General features: G+C 39.5%; 2 protein-coding genes across 8 annotated transcripts; one reads left to right on the top strand and one right to left on the bottom strand.

Annotated features, from left to right (window-relative positions):
- Positions 1 to 1,909: 1,909 nt before the first annotated feature.
- Positions 1,910 to 9,998, bottom strand: necap1 (NECAP endocytosis associated 1). 2 transcript variants are annotated; one of them, XM_042435270.1, is made up of 8 exons: positions 9,884 to 9,998; positions 8,005 to 8,105; positions 7,514 to 7,618; positions 7,274 to 7,355; positions 6,763 to 6,871; positions 6,015 to 6,162; positions 5,694 to 5,787; positions 1,910 to 5,123 (listed from the first exon to the last, which is right to left on the bottom strand). In XM_042435270.1, the coding sequence occupies exons 1-8, from the start codon at positions 9,976 to 9,978 to the stop codon at positions 5,069 to 5,071; spliced, it is 789 nt and encodes a 262-aa protein (XP_042291204.1). In that variant the 5' UTR covers positions 9,979 to 9,998; the 3' UTR covers positions 1,910 to 5,068. The 2 variants fall into 2 exon arrangements, with proteins under 2 accessions (XP_042291204.1, XP_042291205.1); XM_042435271.1 differs by lacking the exon at positions 9,884 to 9,998 and adding an exon at positions 9,712 to 9,792.
- LOC121912816 (epsin-1-like) lies at positions 9,404 to 22,828 on the top strand. 6 transcript variants are annotated; one of them, XM_042435268.1, is made up of 12 exons: positions 10,312 to 10,425; positions 11,047 to 11,188; positions 11,285 to 11,393; positions 12,201 to 12,356; positions 14,887 to 15,015; positions 15,357 to 15,477; positions 15,609 to 15,784; positions 16,791 to 17,418; positions 17,563 to 18,162; positions 18,730 to 18,873; positions 19,369 to 19,524; positions 20,090 to 22,828. In XM_042435268.1, the coding sequence occupies exons 3-12, from the start codon at positions 11,325 to 11,327 to the stop codon at positions 20,656 to 20,658; spliced, it is 2,748 nt and encodes a 915-aa protein (XP_042291202.1). In that variant the 5' UTR covers positions 10,312 to 10,425; positions 11,047 to 11,188; positions 11,285 to 11,324; the 3' UTR covers positions 20,659 to 22,828. The 6 variants fall into 6 exon arrangements, with proteins under 6 accessions (XP_042291200.1, XP_042291199.1, XP_042291202.1 ...); XM_042435266.1 differs by lacking the exon at positions 10,312 to 10,425 and adding an exon at positions 9,404 to 9,760 and having other exon boundaries at positions 16,791 to 18,162; XM_042435265.1 differs by lacking the exon at positions 10,312 to 10,425 and adding an exon at positions 9,914 to 9,999 and having other exon boundaries at positions 16,791 to 18,162.
- Positions 22,829 to 23,175: the final 347 nt, after the last annotated feature.

The following is a 23,175-nucleotide window of genomic DNA, read 5'->3' as shown; positions in this document are numbered from 1 at the left end:
CATCACCCTCCTCCCCCGAGTCTGACACCTCTTCAGCGCCAGTGACCCTGTAATATCACACTGCTGTTTGTGACTTATCGTCTCCCTCTTGACCTTATGCTACGGCAGATAACGATAGGAACATACTCAGTCCGCATAGTGTGTTGAAAAGAGTTACAGCTGCATCTGACGTCAGAAGCATCCGTGTCCAATATAATCATTCTGTTCCAGCAAATAATGATGTTAAAAAATGAGTTCATGCATTTATTCACTAGGGAGACAGAATCACTGAACACTCACATACTCAACCCATTTTTTAACCCATTTTTACATTTAAGAGCAGCAAAAAACTCTTTTCTTTTAACTGGAAAGTTTATGACTTTTCCCAACAGAATATACAAAAATAGGAATATTTCATTCCATGTATTTTATTCTGTATTTACTTAAAAATCACTCATGTTGTTGCATTCTTCACATTCAATGAAATTCATTGAAATCCTGATGACTGTTATGTTCTCCTCTTTTAGGTGACATAATGCCATCATATAATGTGATTGTGAGTGTTTATTACACTTTATCTGCTCTCTGAAAGCTTCATTAATCACCCAGACTGAAAATGTATTTATGAATAAAAAAAATAGATTTAGAAATAAATAGTGTACAGACACTAATTATGAGGAGATATTGTGAAGAGTCAGAATATGAACAGTATGTAAGCGTTAAAATCTCTAAGTTAGAACGTCTTTTCATATTTATTTTTAAGAAATTGTGAATTAAATAAGTGATTTCAAGAAGTACAACAAATTAATTTCAACGTATTTAATAATTTGTAGAACAAAGTTGCTGTTACACTCATGACTAAAGGGTTTAAACTAGTCATTTAGGATATATTTATCTTGGCTTGTACAGTCAAATGAAATTGAGGAATGAAGTGAAGCAGTTTAAGAAACATTGAGTTTATATTACAAAGTGTATGGTAGGGATGTGCAGAGATCCCAGTATTTGTATCTGTATCTGTATTTGTTGAGGCAGCAAATTATTTGTATTTGTATTCTAATAAAAGTGGAAAGAGGCTTAAAAAAATCCTGTTTTTGTTTTTATGACACTTTTAATTTTAGAAAATTAAAGTGTTACAATAAGTGTTCATGAATAAACTACCTTATGAAGGAGGTCCCCGGATCGGGTCTCCAACTGGAGTCTCCCAGATCATAGACGACTGTGCTGATTACTGAGATAAAACTTTACTCATCACCTCATTGCAGACAGACCTCTACCTATTTATACACCCATAACACAGAGACAGCACAGCATGTAATGTGTAGGGAAGAGCTTCAAAGGAGATTCTTGCTTTGCACTTTTCATTTATTGCTTATTTTTTACAACCTAACTTTGTGGAAAGGAGAAGGGGAACAACAGGTTATGGAGAGTCTCTTGGGAGCACTTTGCTTGTGTCAGTAGCTCAGCTTTATCTCTGGGGGACACCCCCAACAAATAATTTTAAAATATTTGTATGAAACAAATATTTGTACAAAACCCACTATTTGTGCTTTGCTGAATAATGTATTTGTATTCGGGCACACCCCTAGTGTGTGGACAGATTAAGAGATGATTAAGGTATTTTAGGGTGTTATTTGGGGGACGTGTGTCTGCTAGTGACAAAGAAACCTGGAAAACTAAATAATTTTATCCCTAATCCTTTTTATAGCCTCTGTTTTGATTTCCCAGGGGTCACATCAGAGCTAACTGGTTCTGCAATGATTCTGGGGTCAAGAGAAGTAAAGTTGTTTTTGGTTTATCAGAACAGAGCTTTAGCACCACCCTCTGGTTTATCAATGCAAATTAAACTTGAGAGAAATATGTGAATTCACTGATTGGTGTATTTTTTGCAACTATTGCTGTAATTATTAAAATAAGGACAAGACTTCACACATCCTTTGAAAGGATTTATTGCCTCTTTCTCATTAAATTGGTCATAAATCAAAAGTGTTAGTCCAGTGATTTTACAGCCAGAGTGGAATGAGTGAGCAATGGGACACATTTTTATAGTTTAGCCAGCAATACAAGCAATGTAAACACAACACACATATCCAACATATCATCAAGATATCAATCAGCCCTGTATCTTACCGCCAATTAAATACAGTTCATGTGATCTGATCACAGTAAGCCTTTAAAAATCTATGCAAACAAATGAATTCACAGTCAAGAAATGTTTATGACAATTCATTTGTCAAAGTCCTGTAAACACGATCTAAAGTCACAATCAGCCAGTATTAAACATATCATTTGCTGCCATTAAGACATTCATCAGATGAAGTAAGACAATCATTAGATGTTGTTGTTGAGACTGGTGTCATCTCTAACAGTGCACATTGGTTCATGTTACAGTCTGAACGGGGATCATTGCATCAGATAGGTTCAATGCTTTAGGTAGAATGTCACTCAGTATTATAATAAATTAAAAGGAATATTTTAACAATTTGGAAAATATAAAGAAACTAGATTTAATTAGTGTTAATTAGTGAGCTTTAGAGATGCTACTAGGCAGATTTTGTTTCCTTTGTACAGATCCAAGGGCCCGATGGAACATGCAAGCTGCGACTTGCAACATGATATCACTTTTTCCTCACATCAATTTTTACATATTTAACAAATCCAAAAGGAACACCATACTTGTGGTCCATGCGTGAGCATGCGAGGGGACTGTAGGACTTGCAAATTTATCCGCAATTTGCGAGTGAAAATCATTTGTGAAATGGGACCCGGGACCATTTGTGATCTGCGTGTCAGCAGTGCTTGTAAATCCCTTTTAGGAAGCTGGCTAGCTGTTTCCCTCCTTTTCCAGGCTTTATGCTAAGCTAAGCTAACCAGCTGTAGCCTTATATTTAACAGACAGACATAAGAGTGGGATCAATCTTCTCATCAAACAAAGGTGAATAAGAGCATTTCCCAAAAAGTCAGACTATGCCTGTAAGTTACAAACGTTTTCCTCAGATTGTCTAAATCTTCACAGCAGGATCTGCTGTAAACGCTCGACCACTCAGTACCGTTTCAGACTCGTGTTGAACAGCCTCTTCATCTGAAACCGTACTTCTCATACTCTATTTATCAAGATCTATTCTTACATCCATCCCTAACATATGTAGTACCGAAGGCCATGAGTTCAACACAGGGCTGTCTGTGCCTTTTAAAAAGCCTTGTGATAATTTCGTAAACATGAAAAAGCAGATAAATTAATTCATCATTCATATGAAAACTCTTTTTCTGTGCTGTAAATGGCACAACGGAATAAGATGGTAAGTCACCTCTTAGGTCTGTTTTCTCATTATAACAGAAGGGGATGCAGAAACATTCATTTACTATAGATTTAATGTAAAAAGTGATTCTACGATTTATAATCCCCACATTAGAGCTTCCTTCTGATCTGATGACATCAAAAACAAATCTCAAAGAGGCCTTAAAAGAATAAAATAGGACTTTCTCGATACAAAGTCCTGCCAGTTGAAACAGAAAGCTTTACATTCCTGCTCTGATTCACCTCCTTTATCCATTTCAACTTTCCAAACTTTAATTGGGATGAAATGTTGTTTTCAGAGGTAAAAATATTAAGAGGTAAAAAAAAAAACTTGATTGGGATTAAGAAGCCCTATAAATATGTCAGTAGTGTTTTAATTTACTGCTGCGCCACATTCAGCAGATATGCAATATATAATATCTAATTCTGAGCTTATTTCATTCTTAAAAATGCACCAAACAGCTTGAAATGACACGGCACGGCACGACGCATGTCTGAGATTTGGAAATTAATACATTAATTTCAATGTTGCGACAAACTACACCCGCTGATAACAAGCACACAGTAGTAAACACATCTGCATTGTAAACACAAAATAAAATTCATAGTTTAAATACCTCAGAAAGGAATGTTAATGCTGCAGTTCAGTATCCTGTAGATTCAGTGATTCTATAAACACGTTATATACTGTAGAATGAATAAACTCTGATTCCTGTGGCGATAAGTAGATGTGTGTTATGTTTTATAAAGGTGGTTTAAGCGGAGGGTTGCATCTGCGTTCAGAGAAAATGGGAAATGTTGAGAATTTAAATTTTATATCCCATAAAAAAAGCTAACCCGAACCTTTTGATATTATTGTTGTGTAATCAAACCACACTTTAAACCAAATTATAAACACAGAAATTTTGAGCCGTTTGATTTTTGATTGACAAACTTCCTCCAGCCTGAGGACCGGGCTCTCCATTATTCACAGTGTGCGGATGGGAAGTCAATTAATCCCCTTTTAAGTCATAAAAAGGGGATTAACTTCTCTTAAAACTAGTGAAAAAGTCTTGCCAGTGAGGTAAAGGGGCTTTATGTGGCTCAAATTGTTCTTTGTTTAGAATTCAGAACAAGTTAGACACACTTCTAGTGTAATTTCAAAATGATTCAGGAAAAAGACAAAATCTCATTTTCATTAAAACTATTAAGACTGATTGAAAAAAAAATAAGATTTAAGTGCCAATTGTAGAATATTAAAGAAACTACCAGAATCTTTGCTTTATGTCTTATAGTTCACTTAAGCTGAGTTATGTCAGTCTGCACATTATTCACAGTAGGTTACAGAAAGCACTGGTGCCTCTGTGAAGCGTTGTTCTCGAGGTGCAGCGCTCTCTACAGCCTGCAGGGGGAGCCGTTTGAGAGACAGAAACACTCCACATTAGAAGATAAACCTCTGTTCAGAGAGCCATCTACCGGGGAGGCGACGCAGACACATAAAAGAGGAGCACCTGCTACTCAGGACATCACACGTAGCCCTTAAATATTATTTGGAAATGGCTCATATCATGTAATGGCTTTAATAGATTTAATGCTTCATTTCCTGTCGAGAACATTTTTAAAAAGAAACTATGATTCTTTCTGAAATGAAATGATGCCATGATTTGTTTCTACAGCTCTGTGGGGGGTTTTTCACGTCTCTGCTTTGGGGTCATCGTGTGTGAGAGGTTTACTCGCGGTGTGATGCACAGGAAGCTACGGACAAAGATGCGGGTGAGATGGGAATCGCGATCGACGTAACCGCGCGCCGCGGTCTCAAAACTGAATCCAGTTGGCAGCGTTCTCTGGTCGTGATGGTGGTGGAACAGAGCTGAAAAACACAAAAACTGATGTTAGTTTTAACATGACGGAAAAGGGCCTTTCTGATCTGCTGACATTACATTAAATATTAAAAAGGACAATTCCAGTGTTTATATACTTTACATTAATGTCAACAAATTGCCAAAAATTAAGGTTATGCTTTGGAAATGATCGGCAGCGATGTACAGTAAGTAAAAGTAAAATTTATAATAAATGGGATCAATGGGGGCAATATCATTTGTAATATGATCATATAAAAATATGTTTTAATTATGTCTATGTGCATAATGTACATATATATTTCTAATATGAAATGTTAAATTAAAAATATTATTATAAAAATACATGAAGACAGTATAAAATAACTAAAAACACACGATTTAAAGTTCAAAGCTGTATGTAGAAGCTTATTATGAATGATTATCAGTGCTGCTGGTGTACAACAATGCAATGTATAACATGCATATGGTCATATGGGGGTAATGTTAAGAGTGTCTACATACTTTTGGCCATATAGTGTATATATATGTGTATATAACAGCTACATTTGCATTATCTTAACAGGAGATTAGCAGTCTACCTTGCAGGAGCAGAGAAGTCTCCCCAAAGATCTAAACTAGGGTTTGGCTGAACCACTGTGTTAGAGTTACTACTGTCCAGCTCCAACAGACAGCCTGAAACAAAGACAGAGAGGGAGAAAAAAAAAAAAACACAGAGCTCATTAAAAAGTAGCTTAAAGACTGACACACATTTCACTTTTTTTTTTCCTGTAGCCTGAAGCTGAAAGACACACGAGTCGTTAAACGGTCAGCAATTAACACGACAATTAAGAAAATAGGTCGTTCTGGTAGCTGTTACAGGAAACCGTGTGGTGCAGCTTTAACATTTGAGCGCTGTTCACCTGTTGCTGTTCCTCCTGTCTGGGGGACTATGTTGTGATTGGATGAGCCCGATGAAGGAGGAGGGGCTATCTTGCCTCCAGGTGGTGGTGGGAGGAGTCCAAACCCACCTGTGCTCTGTGGGCGGGGTTTATCCCTCTTTTTACCTTGCTAAAGATAAAGAAAAACACAAAACATTTCAGATATTCATGATACTTTTTTTTAAATAAACGTTAGATTAATCACATGGCATCTAGCTTAATGCTTTTAGCTTTAATGGACGACAGATAGAGGACACTTGTTCTTTAATGCACTGACAAGAGACATGATGATATTTTTGCTTTCTGGGGTGTGTATGTGTGTTCAGAAAAACTGGCAACAGAAATGGAAATTATGACTTTGATTGCTTTAAATCTCCAGTTACACTTGAGCTCCATTTTTAGTAGCATAAATATATTTTTAAAAAGCCAATTAAAATCTTGTGTCATTTATGATTTATTATAAGTACTTCCAAGCTAATTCAATTCATAACACTTTTCTACACTCGCTGTTTCATTTCATTTAGAAAATGTAGTAAAAGCTTCACATTTTGATGGTTAGAGTCTTTCTTGAAGCAACAGTCAGGAGCACAAATGAACATTGAAACATGTTTTTTCTTGCTGTAATCATTCCTCCTGTTCATACTGACTATTAGATCCCTTCATAATGCACTTATGATGTAAGTGATGGAGGACAAAAAGTGAACCTGTCCTTGAACATGCTGGTTCTTACCCCTATATTGAGTGTGATGGTCTGTCCCTCTTTAAAGCCCAAGTCCAGCTTTGGTCCTGAATCCCCCAGCTGGGCACTTTTACTGAGTTCGTTCTCCTGTTTCACCCATCTGCAGGGAGGCAGAGACACACACACACACACACACACACACACATACACCATCTCAGCACTGATACAGAAATAAACAATGCATCTCAGCAGTTTTCAGGAAAACTACAGCAGGCGTCTTGTTTTGATACGGACTGCAAATGTTGCAGATGGCTACAGATACAGAACAGTAGAGAATGCAAGACATGTCATATCTGACACCACAGTCAATACTATCAATACTTTGAAGGGGAGACTGAAGGTAGCTTGTATGTTTGATGACAGAGATTTTCTCTTGTAGTTGTTTGAAAGATAAATTATTCTTTGAATTCCTTAAAAATTGGGTTTTGATGAGAAATACCATACACATGAGATTTGTTTACAATAATAAAAACAAGATTTAAACCACCCAGTCACTGCTTACTTGAAATGGTCCTGCAAAGCCACGTTGAAATCAAATGCGTCTCCTCGGTCCACGAAGCCAACGCCAATGAAAGCACTGCGACCTGCGGACGAGGAGATGATGATAACTGGTTAAACGGGAACGAAACTTCATCGACTCAAATCAGCTTCAAACAGGCAGTTGTGATAAATGGTTTCGGAGTCGTGCGAACCAAAAGTAAGTAATGATTCGGAGTCGTTTTAGTATTATCGACATCCTCACCGTTGTCATCTTGTATCCGCAGAACGAAGTATCGGCTGGAGTCGCTGACCGTTTCCACTGCAACACCAGGATACTCCTTCACCGGCGCCTGAGCAAACAGCTCCCCTGCAGGACAGGAGAGGAAATTACAGCAGGAGAATAAAAAATAGCTCGTTCTTCCGTTTTCAGAAGTTTATCCGAATTAGAGCGGAGCTGGAGCCAATTTGGGGGTCACCGATCTATCACAGAGCTAAGATTCAGCTGGTTTATAGTGGACTTGTAATGCAGTGTTGGCTTGTATGAGCATGTAACAAGTGTCTCTTTCTTTTTAGTTTTAGTTTGCACAGTGAAAAACCCAAAGAAAACAGCTGAAAGTGGCTAAAAGCAGCGTAGAGATGTAGAGATGGGTGTTAATTCTCAATAGACATGTCAGCATTAGTAGCACCTTCGCATTACAGAGAGGAAATTTGATTCAGTGTGACTTTAAGGTAGAATTAACAGTAAAGTCATACCTGAGACTTTGTCTTCCAGCTTGATGTACGCCACTTTTCCCTTAGTGGTGATCCTCATTCGACCAGACCAGTCTGGAGTATCCAGCTTCCAGTCAGCTGCCCTGCAGGCAAACATGATGTAACATCAATATTTTACTCATATCAGTTTTACCCGTATGTCTTTGTTGCAGCCGTAAACAAAACTGTTACACTTTCAGGAAAGTATTAATAACTACCTACATCTCTACATTTTTGGCTTTTGACCCTTTAGAATAGAGTAAATGTCTACTTGTGATATCACATGTTATGGTCTTAGTGTGGATGTGAGTTATGAGCAGTAGAGCTGCAACTAATGATTCTTTTCATTATCAATTAATCTGCCGAATATTTTCTCAACTAAACAATTTATCGTTTTGTCTATAAAATGTCAGAAAATAGAGAAAAATGCTGTTGTAATTTTTAAAGGACAGGTTCACAATTTTTCAAGTCTGTCTTAAAACAACAGTCAGGAGCCCAGATGAACATTGAAAGAGGTTTTCCTCACGCTTCATATTAGCTTCAGATAAACTTTTAAATACATTTTTGGATTTTGTCCCCCATCACTTACTTTCTAAGCGCATTACAAAGGGATCTTCTAACGGTCAGTATGAACAGGAGGAATAATTACAGCAAGAAAAACCTGTTTCACTGTTCATTTGGGCTCCTGACTGTTGTTTTACGACAGACTTGAAAAATTGTGAACCCGTCCTTTAAAGCTCAAGGCGATGGCTTAAAATGTCTTGTTTTGTCTGATCAACACTCCAAAATTGAAAAATATTCGGTTTACTATCATGTTTGACACAGAAAAGCTTAAAATTCTCAAGTTTGAGGAGCTTTTTGCTTAAAACAATTACTGACACGATTATCAAAACAGTTGCAGATTAATTTTCTGTTGATAAGCTCAATTAATTGACTAATCACTGCAGCTCTACAGAGCAGTTCACCTTTTTATTGTTTAAGTCTTTTAAATATGCTCTGCCACTTTACTGAACACCCATCATTGTGTTCTGTTATTGTAGGAATAGTGTAAACTCTTCACACTAGGGGTACAATAGTGTATTTTGTATGTATCTGTACATATGGAGATTATATACTGTGCATACTTTGTATTTTTCTATATGCAGCTGGATGCAACACTTTCCACTCTGGGTCAATCTTATCTTTATTTCTTTCTCTGATTCATTTGAAGGATTTTTTTAGAAGGATGAAAAGGTGAAAGTGTCCAGCGCAAAAGAAAAAATACAAACAAACAAAAACAATGAAAAGTTATTTATTTGCTCTCCATCTCTCATCCCTTTAGTTATCTTGTGTCTACACCGATTTAAACCGTTTTGGTTGATTTACACAAATTTGACAACACATAGGCTACTAATTATTTAATAATCTGGTTAATTTTAATGTATAATCTGTAAAAAAGTTTTTATCTGTACTGACAACCTCATAAAAAATACTGTGCAGCCAGAAAACCTTTAACGTTGCTTGTCAAACTGATAATTTTCCTGTGTAAAGAGGACATTCATCTCCTGGCAGATCGCCCGTTATCGACCGGTGTGGTTTGATGATGACGAATACCCCCGTCACATCTCTGACAGCTCAACCGCTCCGTACAACAAACAAAGCGGCACAGAAAACAGGCCACAGCTTTACAACTTTAAACCACTGGAAACGTATTTTCATCTCCGGCCCTACCACAACATTTCACACACCGCCTGTGGTCCTCTTCGTGATTTGAAAGCGCGTATGTACTGGCAGCGAGCGGTGAAAAGTGCAATGCCCAGAACAGAACACAGCAACACCGACCACCCACGACCGTTAAACCATATTTTACAGAGCCGTTAGCGGTCGACCGTTATTTCTTTACCTGTATGCGCGGTTTGAAGCTCGCGGCGGGATGCGATAAACGTTGACATCGGGTTTAACGCACAGGATCGACTCGTACTCGCCCTCGGCCGCCATCTTGATTCAACTGTTATTGAGGTGGGAGTTGTGGGTTGTGACTCATTTATTCAGCTTTTTTTTTCTGAAGTGTGTGTGTGTGTGTGTGTGTGTGTGTGTGTGTGTGTGTGTGTGTGTGTGTGTGTGTGTGTGTGCGCGCGCGCGACGTCGTGACCGGCAGACGGCGTTAGTTTACATAGTACTCAAAACAACTGAAATGTTATAAAGGTTCATCATTCTCCAAAAGAAAAAAATATATTTTATATTAAAGCAAGAGGCATATTGTTATTACGTTTTAACCCATTTTATATTAAAACATAAAACATTAATTGACAGAAAAGTGTATTTTTTCAGGTGGAAAAATAAAATATATCGTGAGGGGCGGGGACACGCAGGTGCTGAAAACTGCGGAAGCGGAAACTGCAGCGTCGCGTCGTCTCCTAGAAGATTCCTGACTATCTTCTCAGGGTTAGTGCATTATTTTTGCTGTAAATCTGCATTTCTTATACACGGAATAGCGGGCGTCATTGGCTGTGTTTTTGAACTGAAGGTAGCTCCTGTTTAGTCGAAATACAATGCTTCTTTTGGTTGCTAAAGTGTGATATATTTCAGTTTATTGGTGCTGGATGACAGCGACGCTCGGCCGTTAGCCGTATTGACGGCTGCTGGCCGTCTTCAGTCGCTCTCCGAGGTCCTGAAAACACGAAGCGTATTATGACAGACATGATAACCTGCGAGCACGTCGACTTACAGTTGATGTAGGTTAGACCGATCATCCTCCAATTGAATACGTGGGATTGATTTTCCTACATGAGCTAGCTTCTAACGTTAGCATAGCTAGAAAGCTAACGTTAACTGTTAGATGAGGATCTGTGTTTGTCGCAGTGATTATGACAAACGTACACTCAAGCACAAGCTGCCACCCACAGCAGGTGTGGGCACACCTCAAGTCGTAAATGTGGCGCACCTCTGCAGGGGCACATCATAATTGTTTGTCACTCACTGCCAATCCTGCCTCAGCGTTTTTGTTTGTTTGTGTGTGTGTGTGTGTGTGTGTGTGTGTGTGTGCTGACTGGTTCCTCTCTGCAGCTGTAGGATCTGGTTTCTGATATCCTGAGATAAACCAATGCAGTCAGGGGGAAGAGAGACCAGCAGGATGAATGCACACTGAGCCAGGAGCTGCACTCAAGCTACACAAATATTAGTCTTTGAAAGGTGTACCTTTGAAAAGGTAAGTATGTGTTTGTGTTGTGTTTCTGTGTATATATTTGTGGTCCTCTCTGTGCCAACTCGGTGCAGGATTGTTCACTAGTTTTCTCTGAATCAGATCGTGGAGGTTTGATTCCTCGTCCCCCCCACCAGACACCATGACGTCCTCTATGCTTCGCAGACAACTGAAGAACCTGGTCCAGAACTACTCTGAGGCTGAGGTCAAGGTAAGGGACACTGGAATTGAAGGGTGGGTAACGGTGTCAATCCTATTGTTCCCAATATTCCTGTTGAATTTACCCTCAAGCAGAAAATAAAATACTCTCTCGCTGTAATCTCTAAAACCTTGTCAGTCTGCCAATTTTTAAGTTTTGCTGTGGCATGTATGCCTTTATTAGACTTAGACAGTAATATTGTGATCACATTGTTGGGCATCTTAAACCCTTAGAACACAAGGATGTCCCCAAAATGCCATTTTTTAATAACGCTACATGAAATAACATATATTATAGATGTTCAGTAAGAAAGGGTATACATTGGTGCATAATACATCACATTTGTGGCATCTTTGTAAAGCTTTTTATCTTAACTATAATTTTAATACAGTTCCATGGTTTAGAATGATGGTTGTCTGCACAACATGAGTTTTAAAGGATAAACCCAGCAGTTGAGATGGAGAGGTCAACAGAGGTTGATAGGACAAACAATTAAGTTAATGTTTCTACAACATAACAATAATAAAGACTTATTAAGTCATAATGAGACATGCTCATTGATCCTGAACTTCAGGCTTTTAGAGCCAAGCAAAGGTGGGGACATATTTCTTGCTGATCTGATGAGACATGATCTGTAACATCCTGGCAGAACTGATTACTTATCATTAGCATGATGAAAGGAGATAATGGCAAGGAAGATTTGCTACAGTGCAGCAGACACTGACATTTTAAAGTGATTGCTTCTTATCATATGCTGGCATCTCTGGACTGCCACCACCTTTATATGTGTTGACATTTCTTACTTTGCTTCTTTTGCAGGTGAGAGAGGCGACATCTAATGACCCATGGGGCCCGTCCAGCTCTCAGATGGCAGACATCTCCGACCTAACCTACAATGTGGTGGCCTGCAACGAGATCATGACAATGCTCTGGAAACGCCTGAAAGATGACAAGAACTGGAGACACATCCACAAGGTGGGGGACAGAAGGAGGAGGAATAATGTATATTAACTTGTGGTAGCTGAGGCCATTTAAAGGTTCAATTGTAGCCTTATTTTCAAAACAAGGACTGTGACCAAAATCATTAACATTCCTCTACACAATAAATACATAGACTTCAGGGTTTCCCATACATTCATTTATTTGTGGTGGCCCACCACAATATCAACATTGACTGCCACATATTTATTTTCTACTTTTTTTCTTTTTTTTAAATGGGTAAAATCTTATTTCATAGTAGAGCTGCGTATAGCGCATTGATTCGCTCCGCCCCCTTGCCCCATTCTCTCTCTCTCTCACAAACACATTGAAAACAGACCTGTTTATGAATAGCCCCTCCTCTTAGTGCGCAGTCTGAATCAAAACATGATCATGCACAGGAGGAATGATTGTTGATTGTTGTGTTATCAATTCTTAGTCAGACAACTGACGCTACAGTTATAAACTACAGTGCCTGCTTTGTGAGTCCGCAGCAGCAGAGTCGCCGTTTAGAGCAGCATAGTGAGATGTCTGTCCTCCTTCCTGCTCTCTGCTGTAACTGTTAGCAAGCAGCTGCACTCATGTCTCCCCCGGTCTTGCTGCTTGTTTTTGGCAGAAACTCTCCTGCTCTCTGCCTGCTCTAAGTGAGTCTCTCTCCGGATTGCAAGCAGGTTGCTCCAGTTCTGGTTCTAAGCGGTGCTCTCTGTCTGGACTGCACACTCAGCTATTCCTTGAAGCAGCTACACTCCTTGTATAAAACATTTTAGTTTAGAAAACATATTATACAGAAAACATAACTTTAAATACCCTGAAGCTTAGGCCTGGCAGGGAGGTCAACTTGCCCTGCAAGTTATCTCTGATAAGTTAGTCTATGTTCTTTACACAATACTGTCAAAATACAGCTGAGTTGTCAAGGTTAGCTGTACATAGCTGCTATTTGGAGTGGAGCACCTCATATATAGTATTATTGAATAATTAATTTAAGGAAGCAATCATGAGATTGTGATAATCCTAGAGGTCACAATAGGTCATTTTATACAGTGAGGTCAAGTTTCAAAAAATGGTCTCACTACAATGAAATGACTACTATGGGGACTAACATCATCACACATGAATACAGTTGGGCTCATTGAATCCACAAGAGTCTCAGCTCTCCAGTCATACCCAATTTATCCAATTCCAAGACTGTTTAGTAACCCCAGTATGCAGAAATATTCAAATACACCACTTTTAGAATAGGCGAAAATAACACATTTATGCTGCAAAACTGAATGGGATTAGCATAAAGTGGTCATGTCTGTAAAGAGGAGACTCGTGGGTACAGAATGAACCCATTTTCATTTAGATATCTTGAGCTGAGAGGTCAAGAGACCCCTTTGAAAATGGCCATGCCAGTTTTTCCCTCATCAAAATTTAGCCTAACTTTGGAACGTTACTTAGCCCCCTTCCCAACAAGCTAGCATGACATGGTTGATACAAATGGATGCCTCAGGGCATCTAGTTTCATATAATACCAGTATCTTCAGCCTTAAAAACTGAGCCTGCTACAGCCTCTGGAAGACAGTAATGTAGGCCGATATCGCAGACGCCCCCGTGGGTCTCTTAGGGTTAAGTAAGTCCCTACAAAAGTAAGCAATGGGACACAAAAGTTCTGCCTTCAATCCCAGACCAATTAATTCTTATAGGCTTAGCAGCTGTATGGTGACCAATAATGGGTAAAAGCTGAAATAAACTAGGCTTTAAATGAAGAGGTCATTTATAAGAAAACATAAATTAACACTTACATATAAAATATGCAGAGAAATTAAAAATTCAGCTCAGGTTTTGCTTGGCTATGCTCAGCGAGGATCACATCCAAGGGTAGAGGACACTGAATGGACAATATCCAGTATGCAATAAGAGTTCAGTGTCAGCCTACTATATTAGTCTAGCCCTTTAATCAACATCAGAATCTGTATCTGTTTGATTAAATTTGATTTAGAATGAAGTGTTATACTATGTTAACAAGACTTGATTAGTCTGCATTAGATTGACCATACCAGCACACGGATAAACAAATTATAAAAGACTGAGATTTTACCAGTTGAGCAGCTATTTATAACAGTTAAAGCTCAATTGAAAGCACTCGCTGTTCCATCACATGACAGGATTTACTTATCTGGCCTTCAGTGGAGATGTAAACTGCACTGCCACATCTGCTATTAAGTCATTGGTATCAACAACACAGTAACATAAAAAAGATAACTTTGCCAGTCATGTGACTTTGTATTGGTGCATCAGTTACATTAGTGTCCACTACTGGCTTTGTATATGTTTTGAAGCCTTTGCACTTTACACAGAGATTTAGTTTTGTTCCTTTCCTTGTTGTTTTGTCACATGAATTCCTTGATTATACAGAAAACAAAAGGGTGTTGGACGCATCAGTTTTGATGAAAACCATATGGATTGAAAGTTCACTTTGCTTTCAACCATATATATATTTTAGTTTTACGTACATTTGTTTATGGTCCGGCTTTTTCCATTGTAGTCCCTGACACTGCTGGAGTACCTGTTGAAGACTGGTGACGACCGTGTGCTTCTGAAAATGAAAGACAACATCTACATTGTCAAAGCCCTCACAGAGTACCGCTTTGTAGAGAAGGATGGCAAAGATCAGGTGATACCTAATTCCTGTAAAGTACAGAGCATTCATTTTTAATATCCACTGATTATGTAGTCATATTTCTTGTAACCTCAGCGCCAGCACAGTCTAAGAATCACAATAGATGCTTGTCTGTCTCACATAGATATAAGAAAGCCGAGTCAAAAGCTTTCCAGAGTAACAGTGCTTGACACTTACAGTACAAGCTGTAGAACCCTTAGTTATTTTTGGTCATGTAAGAACCTGTACCATTTGGGCTTTATTTCAGGTTTAAACAGAAGTTTTTCAGGTTTAGATATGATTTGTTTAAATGTTCAGAGCCAGGTCAAAGGCTAATGTGAGCATATCTGTCCCAGGGTGGAAATGTGAGAGAGAAGGCCAAGGTTGTCCTTGTTCTCATGGAGGACGATGAGAAACTAAAGGAAGAAAGAGACTTTGCTTTCAAGACCAGAGAGAAGACGTCAAAAGGTTCTGCTGGTGAGCCCCTCTTTCCTACATCTGCTTCCATTGTTTCAACTGTTTTGAACAATGCTCTTTACTTGTCTATGTCTCTCTTTTTCTCTCTAGCACAAATCTCATTCAATCTCTTTTCCAACCCCTCACAATAGCCTCATCCTCGGACGCTGTCAAGGATCCCAACTACAAGCCAGTCTACGTTGCTGGGGCCACAGGGCTTCCCTCCATAGACAATATACCCTCCGTGGCCGACTTGACTGCTTCCTTTAATGCCCGCAAAGAGGAGCGCCTTAAACAGGAAGCTGAGAAGAAAGAGGCAGAGAGGAGGGTGAGCATATAGCAAGTACAGCAAGAGGACACATTAGTATCAATACTATACCAATACAACACCACAAACCATGGCATCAAAAATAACCATAGTCAACACTCATCTGACAAAGTCTCAATACAACTGAACTTTCCTGAATATTTTTTGCAGGGCTATTGTATTGAATTGCCCCCTGTATATTCTACTGTTGAGCCATTGCTCCTGTATTGTCCTGCTTCAAGAACGCTGTTAGGGAAACCAATCTTAACATATTACGTCAATCTGAGAAAGCTTATCTTTTTTTTGTAAGTGGATGGATAAGTAGTATTAGTAGTGATACAGACTGACAGGTAAATAAGAGGTAGCAAGTTCAGTACTATAAAGTATACAATAAATGGTAAAATGTTCATCCCAAAAAAAAGTCAAACAACAGAACATTTCACACAAGATCATAGAGTTGTTTACAAACTTAAATCAAAAAAAGGACTTTAGAAACTGCTACTCCCATTAAAGTTGTCTTTTGACCATACTGAGAAGAATTTTTGGTTCCAGTTGGCTCTTAAACCTGTGGCCTTCATTACAGAGTAAGCTTTGTATATCCTGGGTATTCTAATCCGTTAGCATGTTCAGAAAAGACAAATATCTGTGACATGGCTATTGCGGTGGCAGAAAAAAATCAGTCACGTTAAAAACATACAGTATAATCCCATGGTTAGAGTAGAATTAGCAGCAATGGAAATCAAATTGGTGGGAATTATTATATAGGCTATCTGGGCTCACCACCTGCAAAGCTAGGTAAAGGGGTCTGATGCATTGTTAGTCAGGTGGCAGATGAAGATAGCGTTCTTGGCAAACTGACTCCTGGTTACAAAAACTGGAGGTGCCAGGCAGATGTGGGGATTATCATGAGTACCAAATAAGTGAAGTAGTGATCACTTAAGTTAAAAGGAAAACTCAGATTTAGCCAGACCACTAAAGAAACCATTCATTGTTTGTGTTTACTAATTTTGCATTTTTAATATCCTAGGCCAAAATGAGTGAAGATGAGCTGAAATGGGAGGATGCAGGCAAAGGCACTGAGGAGAAAAATGATGCTTGGGGAGCAGGAAAAGCAGAGAACAAGGAAAAGGAGGAGGAGGAGGTGAAACCAGACCCATGGGGAACCCCCAAAGAACCAAAAGAGGCCACTGATCCATGGGGCACACCCGCAAGACCTGCCACAACTGACACAGCAGCCAGCAGTGATCCCTGGGGGGCTCCAACCAAAACTCATGAAGAGGCATTTGCAGCTCCAAAAACTGAAGAAGATCCATTCGCGCCACCAAAGAATGGAGAAGATCCTTTTGCAGCACCAAAAGATGAGCCTGATCCATTTACTGCATCTAAAGATGGACAAGATCCATTTGTGGTGAAAAATGATTCAGATCCCTTTGGTGCACCAAAAGATGACCCTTTCAACGCAACGAAAGATAGTTCAGACCCCTTCAATGCACCCAAAGACAAGGAGGATCCATTTGCTGCTCCAAAAGATAAACCAGATCCCTTCAGTTCGTCTAACCATGATCCATTTAATGCACCTAAAGATGACCCATTCAACACCACAAAAGAAGATCCATTTAACACCCCAAAAGATGATCCCTTTAACACCCCAAAAGATGACCCTTTTAACACCCCAAAAGATGATCCCTTTAGCGCCCCAAAAGATGACTCGTTTAACGCCCCAAAAGATGACCCCTTTAACACCCCAAAAGATGATCCCTTTAACGCTCCAAAAGATGATCCATTTAACACCCCGAAAGATGACCCATTTAACACCCCAAAAGATGATCCCTTTACTGCACCGGCATCAACACCCCCGAAAGATGACCCCTTTGCTGCTCCCACAACACCACCCAAAGAGGATCCTTTCTCTGCACCATCCAAACTATCCAAAGATGATCCCTTTGCTGCTCCAGCAACACCACCTAAAGAGGATCCTTTCTCTGCATCATCCAAACCTACTAAAGATGACCCCTTAGCTGCAGCAACAACACCACCTAAAGAGGATCCTTTCTCGGCACCATCCGCACCTACAAAAGATGACCCTTTCACCTCACCAACAACACCCCCTAAGGAGGACCCATTTGCAGTGCCCTCCAGCCCACCAAAAGATGAGGCCTCAGATCCCTTCAATGCCCCTCAGGTGAACCAAACCCAAGGCAGTGCAGATGCATGGGGAGCCCCTGCCACCTCTCCACCCGCCACTGGTTCAGATCCCTGGGAGGCCCCATCTGATCCACAAGTGGAAACAAAGGGCAGAGATCCCTGGGGGGATGGGACAAGCGCTTCCTCAGTCGTTGATAATTCTGATCCATTTGGGGATGCATCCAAACCAGACAATGACCCATGGGGAGCCCCAGGTAAGATTAAATAACAATGCTTGAGTATGGATATTCATTCTTGGAATTTGGGAACACATTTCTGTGATCACTTAGTAGCTTTTTCCAGTACTCATAAATGTGTCCCATGACCCTCTTCAGTGAATGAAATTTGCATCTGGCAAGGACTCCGTGTAAAATGCAAAACGGCATCAACCAGAAAGGGATCAGAGTCATTGACCAGGAGTCAGTGGATGTCAGAGACCATCTTTAAACATAGACAGGGTTTATGACCCCCCCCCCTATATCTGACCATTTCTTATCATGTAAAATGGTAAATGGGCGTATTCATGTAGCCATATATCACACTATTGCCACCATTATATGATGTAAGTTTTGCACTTGGGTCATGTTAGGACACCTGGGCAAGTTCCCATCGCTGAACGAAGCCATGTGCTATATGTTAAGGCTATGGAAAAATCTAGTAACAGAATCTTGTGTTTAGAATATTTTATCACAGAAATAAAACCATTAGACTGAAATTTTGGTCAGATCTGTATATTATTGCTATGTCCTATTTGAGCCTGCCTTTTATTTTTGCCTTTTTAGCTGCAGCTCCAGCCAGTACAGATGATGCATGGGGTTCACCTGCTCCACCCTCAGACCCCCCTTCAAGTGACCCCTTTGGAGACGGAGGATCTAAAACCAGTGATCCTTGGGGTGCACCGAGCAACGCACCTAGCAATGGCACAGGTAAATAGCACTTCACATTTGCCTGAATGCTTATTTCTGTGATTCATCCATTTTCTTAAGAGTAAAATTTCATTATTCACTTTATATTCAGCAATTCAGTGCCTCACTCTGATGAAATCAATTTAATCAACTCAATCTATCTATTCATGTTTTCTCAAATTTGTGCTTGTTTGTAATCAATATTATACCAGCTGGTTGAGTGCTTGGCTCAAAATAGTGACTCTAAATACTAAACCGTTTGTGTGCCTGCATATGTGTTTATGTGCATTTATGTATAACTATACTCTTTTCTTGTGTAAAGTTAAAGGTCATTAGCATGTGTGACCATTTTCTTCCATTTTCTCCATTTCACCTCCATCTTCCTCCATCTCTCAGCAGTCAGCTAACAATCTTAATTAACTAACCTTCTCTCCCGCTTTGCTCTCTCTTCCTCTCTGACCTGTCTCCTAAAGAAAACACCTTTTAGAGTAGAATTGGACCTTTATTTTATTGCAGGAAAGCGAACAACGCAAGAAGAGGACATACATAGAAAGACTGCTTCATTTCTGGGCTCGGTGGGGGCGTCGCTGGTTGACTTGGACAATCTATTTTCCTCTAACCCCAAACAGCGCCCCCCTATCAACACACCCGCCACCCAGACCCAAGCAATTGGTAAGGAGAGGTAGACATGCTTCACCCTTGGTGAAAAACACCATTTTTGACGAAGGTTTCATGTGGGATTATCTGTGGTACGCTTGATTAAAATGGACGCATGATCAACTTCAAAGACTGGCAAATCAGAGATACTAAATATCAGTCATTCCCCTGTAATGTTTGAAATGCATTCCGTGATTGTTTTGCTGAAGTCTTGAGTCCAGAGAGAGAGAGACAGAGAGGGGAGGAGAAAGTATGACTGACAAATAAATATCTATCAATAGGTTTATATGAAAAAGCTTATTGTGATTCTGTGTTTTGCTGAACCAACCCTCCCCTGAGTCACGCTGTAGTGTATAGATGTTGTTATGTGTGTGTATGTGTGTGTGTGAGCATTGGTGAACTACTGAACTTACCCTGTATAGAGACTAGTGTATATTAACCAGCAGATATATAACTCTTTTCACCCCTCTCTCTGCTCTGCTTTGGTGCATTTTCTCTCTGCTGGAATACTCCAAACTGTATATCCCTCCCTCCTTCCCCTCATCCCTCTGTCGTCCTATTACTCCTCCTGATTTCCCAGGCACTTTTAAAGTCAGGGGCATGGTGTCTGGCCCTATGGTCATTTCAGGGGCTGTTGGAGGGGTGTCCCTCCCTGAAACATCAGCCCAACCCGGCAGTCCTTTTGGTTCCATCCATGCACCGTCTTATGGTGCACCATATCCCACTTTTGGAGCTGCCAATCCTTCCAGTGAAACTCCCCTGTTTCAGCTACCACCCCTTTCCATGGGAGGGTCTCATTCTGGCTTAAATATGCTTCAGGCAGCTCAGGTGGCTCCTCTGCATTCAGGAACTGGAATGGTACAACCTGTTTCTGGAGGAGGGAGTCCACAAATTGGATTTAACATGAACCCCACCAGGGTTGGAGTGGGCTTGTCTGGATTTCCGTCAGGGAATCCTTTATCAGAAATAGGGGCAGAACCCCTTTTATCGGGAGCAGGAATGGTCCAATCCAGTTTCTTTGGAGGGAGTCACCACTTGGGAGGTTCCATTCCGCAAGCCGGAGGTGGAGTCCCCTTGCAGCCACAGCTGCTCTCAGGCAGCGGGTTCGGAGAGACCATGAACAAAAACAAAAATCCATTCCTGTTCTGACAACTTGACCATGTAAACTGTCCAATTAAATATGTCCAGATTAAGAAGGATAATTGAATTTGATTTTTGCACTTATAGTTACAGGACCACACAGGATTTTGCATGTTTATCCTTGTATAACATGAATACTTCATGTGTTCATCACCAACCATTTTCCAAAACATATCCATAACACTGCATATCGCTTTCTAAGTAACTTCCAGGCTGCCAGTGGTTTCAGTTATGTTCATTATGTTATGAAAACGTACTTGCAAAACCTGCTTAAGAAAGGTAATCCATTACAGAGATAGAACTAATTTCAACCTTAATTTATTGTCAGTGTTACAATACCAAGAGCTGGTATTTCAGGTTTGGAGGCAGGGACTGTTAAGGAAGCTCATATTGCAAGACAATGTGGAAGGCAAACAATAAACAAACACTGACATCACAAAAAACACAATGTGAATTTGTCCACTATTATCTTTGAAAGTTTCCTGTTCCGTCACCTACTCTCAAAGCTCAGATGTTTTTGTCCTAAAATGCACTAAGAAAGAAAAGTTTCCGAAACTCTTGGCGAACCAAATTGAATTGTGAGAGTTCCTGCTTTTAACCAAGCTAGCATGCAATAATTTGTTATTCTGACAAAAACTAAATGTTTGCTTTGCTGGACAATTGCAGCCTGGAAGATACAGTAGGAAACAATATAAGCATTTATGGTATACTTTTGGAAAAAAGGCAGCAGTAACATGTTTACAGCTTGTCGTGCTAAAACATGCAAATCGATTTGTATAATCCTTAAGTAAACCCAGCAGCTCCTCAGCTTACACCTCCCTTCCTGTCCTTAAGAACGAGAGACACAATATTGGAAGCAAAACATTTGGATCGGCCAGTCTTTTTTTTTTTTCATGCACAAGTCTATGAAACCAAGAGCTCCTAAGTGTGAGTGTCTGTGTGGAAACACTAAAGGATTACTATTTATTTTGTTGTTGTATGATTCTGTGACTGGACCTGTAAAACTCTTGACGAGACTGATCTGGGAAATACGTCACTGTAGGTTTTCATTGAGTGAGCATGTGTTTGTACAAGTTGGAGTGTGTGCGTGTGTGTGACCTGTATGCACACAGTGGTTGTGCAGTATATATTGTGCTGATGTAAATAATGGAAGTAATCACAAATAAACCTTGAAATATGCTGTATATCAAAGTGTTACAATCATGAGTAACTATTTATTGATCTATTTATTAATTGATTTATTGCTTGATGATTTATTGACGCAACAATGCAGCAAAAGGCCTCCAACAAAGACAAGATCAGGTTAATCATTACAATGTCGTTGTGTTGTGCAACCTGTCTGCACTATCAGACAGGTTGTTCTGATGGTAGTGATTACATAGGATGAGAAGTGTGATTGGTTTTAATCTGATCGGTTGTTCAAACACTGCATTATCAACGAACTCAGTAACCAATGGTGGCTTTATCTTCCTTGTTTAGATTTGTAGTCGTTCTGGATTCATTGTGTAATTCAACATTGTCTTCTCTGTAGCTCCTGCCATTAGACAAGAAACAGAAATGTATTATTGTATGCTGTTTAGCTACAGTGCTGGCTAAATAAAAAATATAATTTGAACAACTTCTATAATGTGCATGCTGTCTGAGGGGATCCTGCTCTGTAAGTGTGTGTATCTGCCTCTCATCTATTTGGAGTGTGAGTGATGAATGAAATATTTGGTCATACACCTGTGTGAAAAAGCAAACGAAGATCCCGTCAGCCATTCTGTTTAAAAGTTTACCTGCATCAATTTATGTAGCTTGACAGACAGCTGCGCATTTAACAGTGAAATGACGAATCGTAGCTTATGACATGAAAACATCACAGCTCAGCAAATCAAAGCCATCTTGAAAACAGACAGGACCAATGACGTGTAAAAGGTCGAATTGTGTTGAATTGTTTTGCATTCTTTGTGTTTAATGGGCTTGTACAAAACATCTTGTATGTTTGTCTCCTTTTAAATGTGAACTTTGATGGAAAAATTAACTGAAAGACAGTATACAGTTTAGTAGTGAAGGATCATAATGATAATTATGTCTCAGATTTAATTTTGTATGAAATGAATTTATTTTGCTGTGTATTTAAATTTGAGGCTGTGTTGTAAACTGTGACTGTATACAGTACATTTGAGAAATAAAATGATACAAGAATTGACATATTTGCTTTGCTTCATGTCACTAATCAGCATGTGGTCACTTGATGTCCAGACAGGACTGAAGGCGGTTTCTCATATGTTGATATTTGATGTTTTAAAGCTGAATTGCTTCTCTCTTATTGGAGATTTCTTTGTCTTCAAACCTATGAAGAATTTGCTTAATGTCACCACAAGAGGGCCATAAATACACACGTAGACCCAACATATTCCAGTTATTCTAAACCACTACTACCAGTAGATTAAATTGAAAAGTAAATTAGGACACAGCATTTGATTATTAAACATAGAAGAAATAAGAATATCCTGCTAAAGGGAAATAAATTCTGCTCAAATG

This window comes from Thunnus maccoyii, chromosome 15 (genome assembly GCF_910596095.1).
Source record: "Thunnus maccoyii chromosome 15, fThuMac1.1, whole genome shotgun sequence".
Classification (NCBI taxonomy): Eukaryota; Metazoa; Chordata; class Actinopteri; order Scombriformes; family Scombridae; genus Thunnus; species Thunnus maccoyii.
This window is presented reverse-complemented; position numbering and strand designations above follow the sequence as displayed.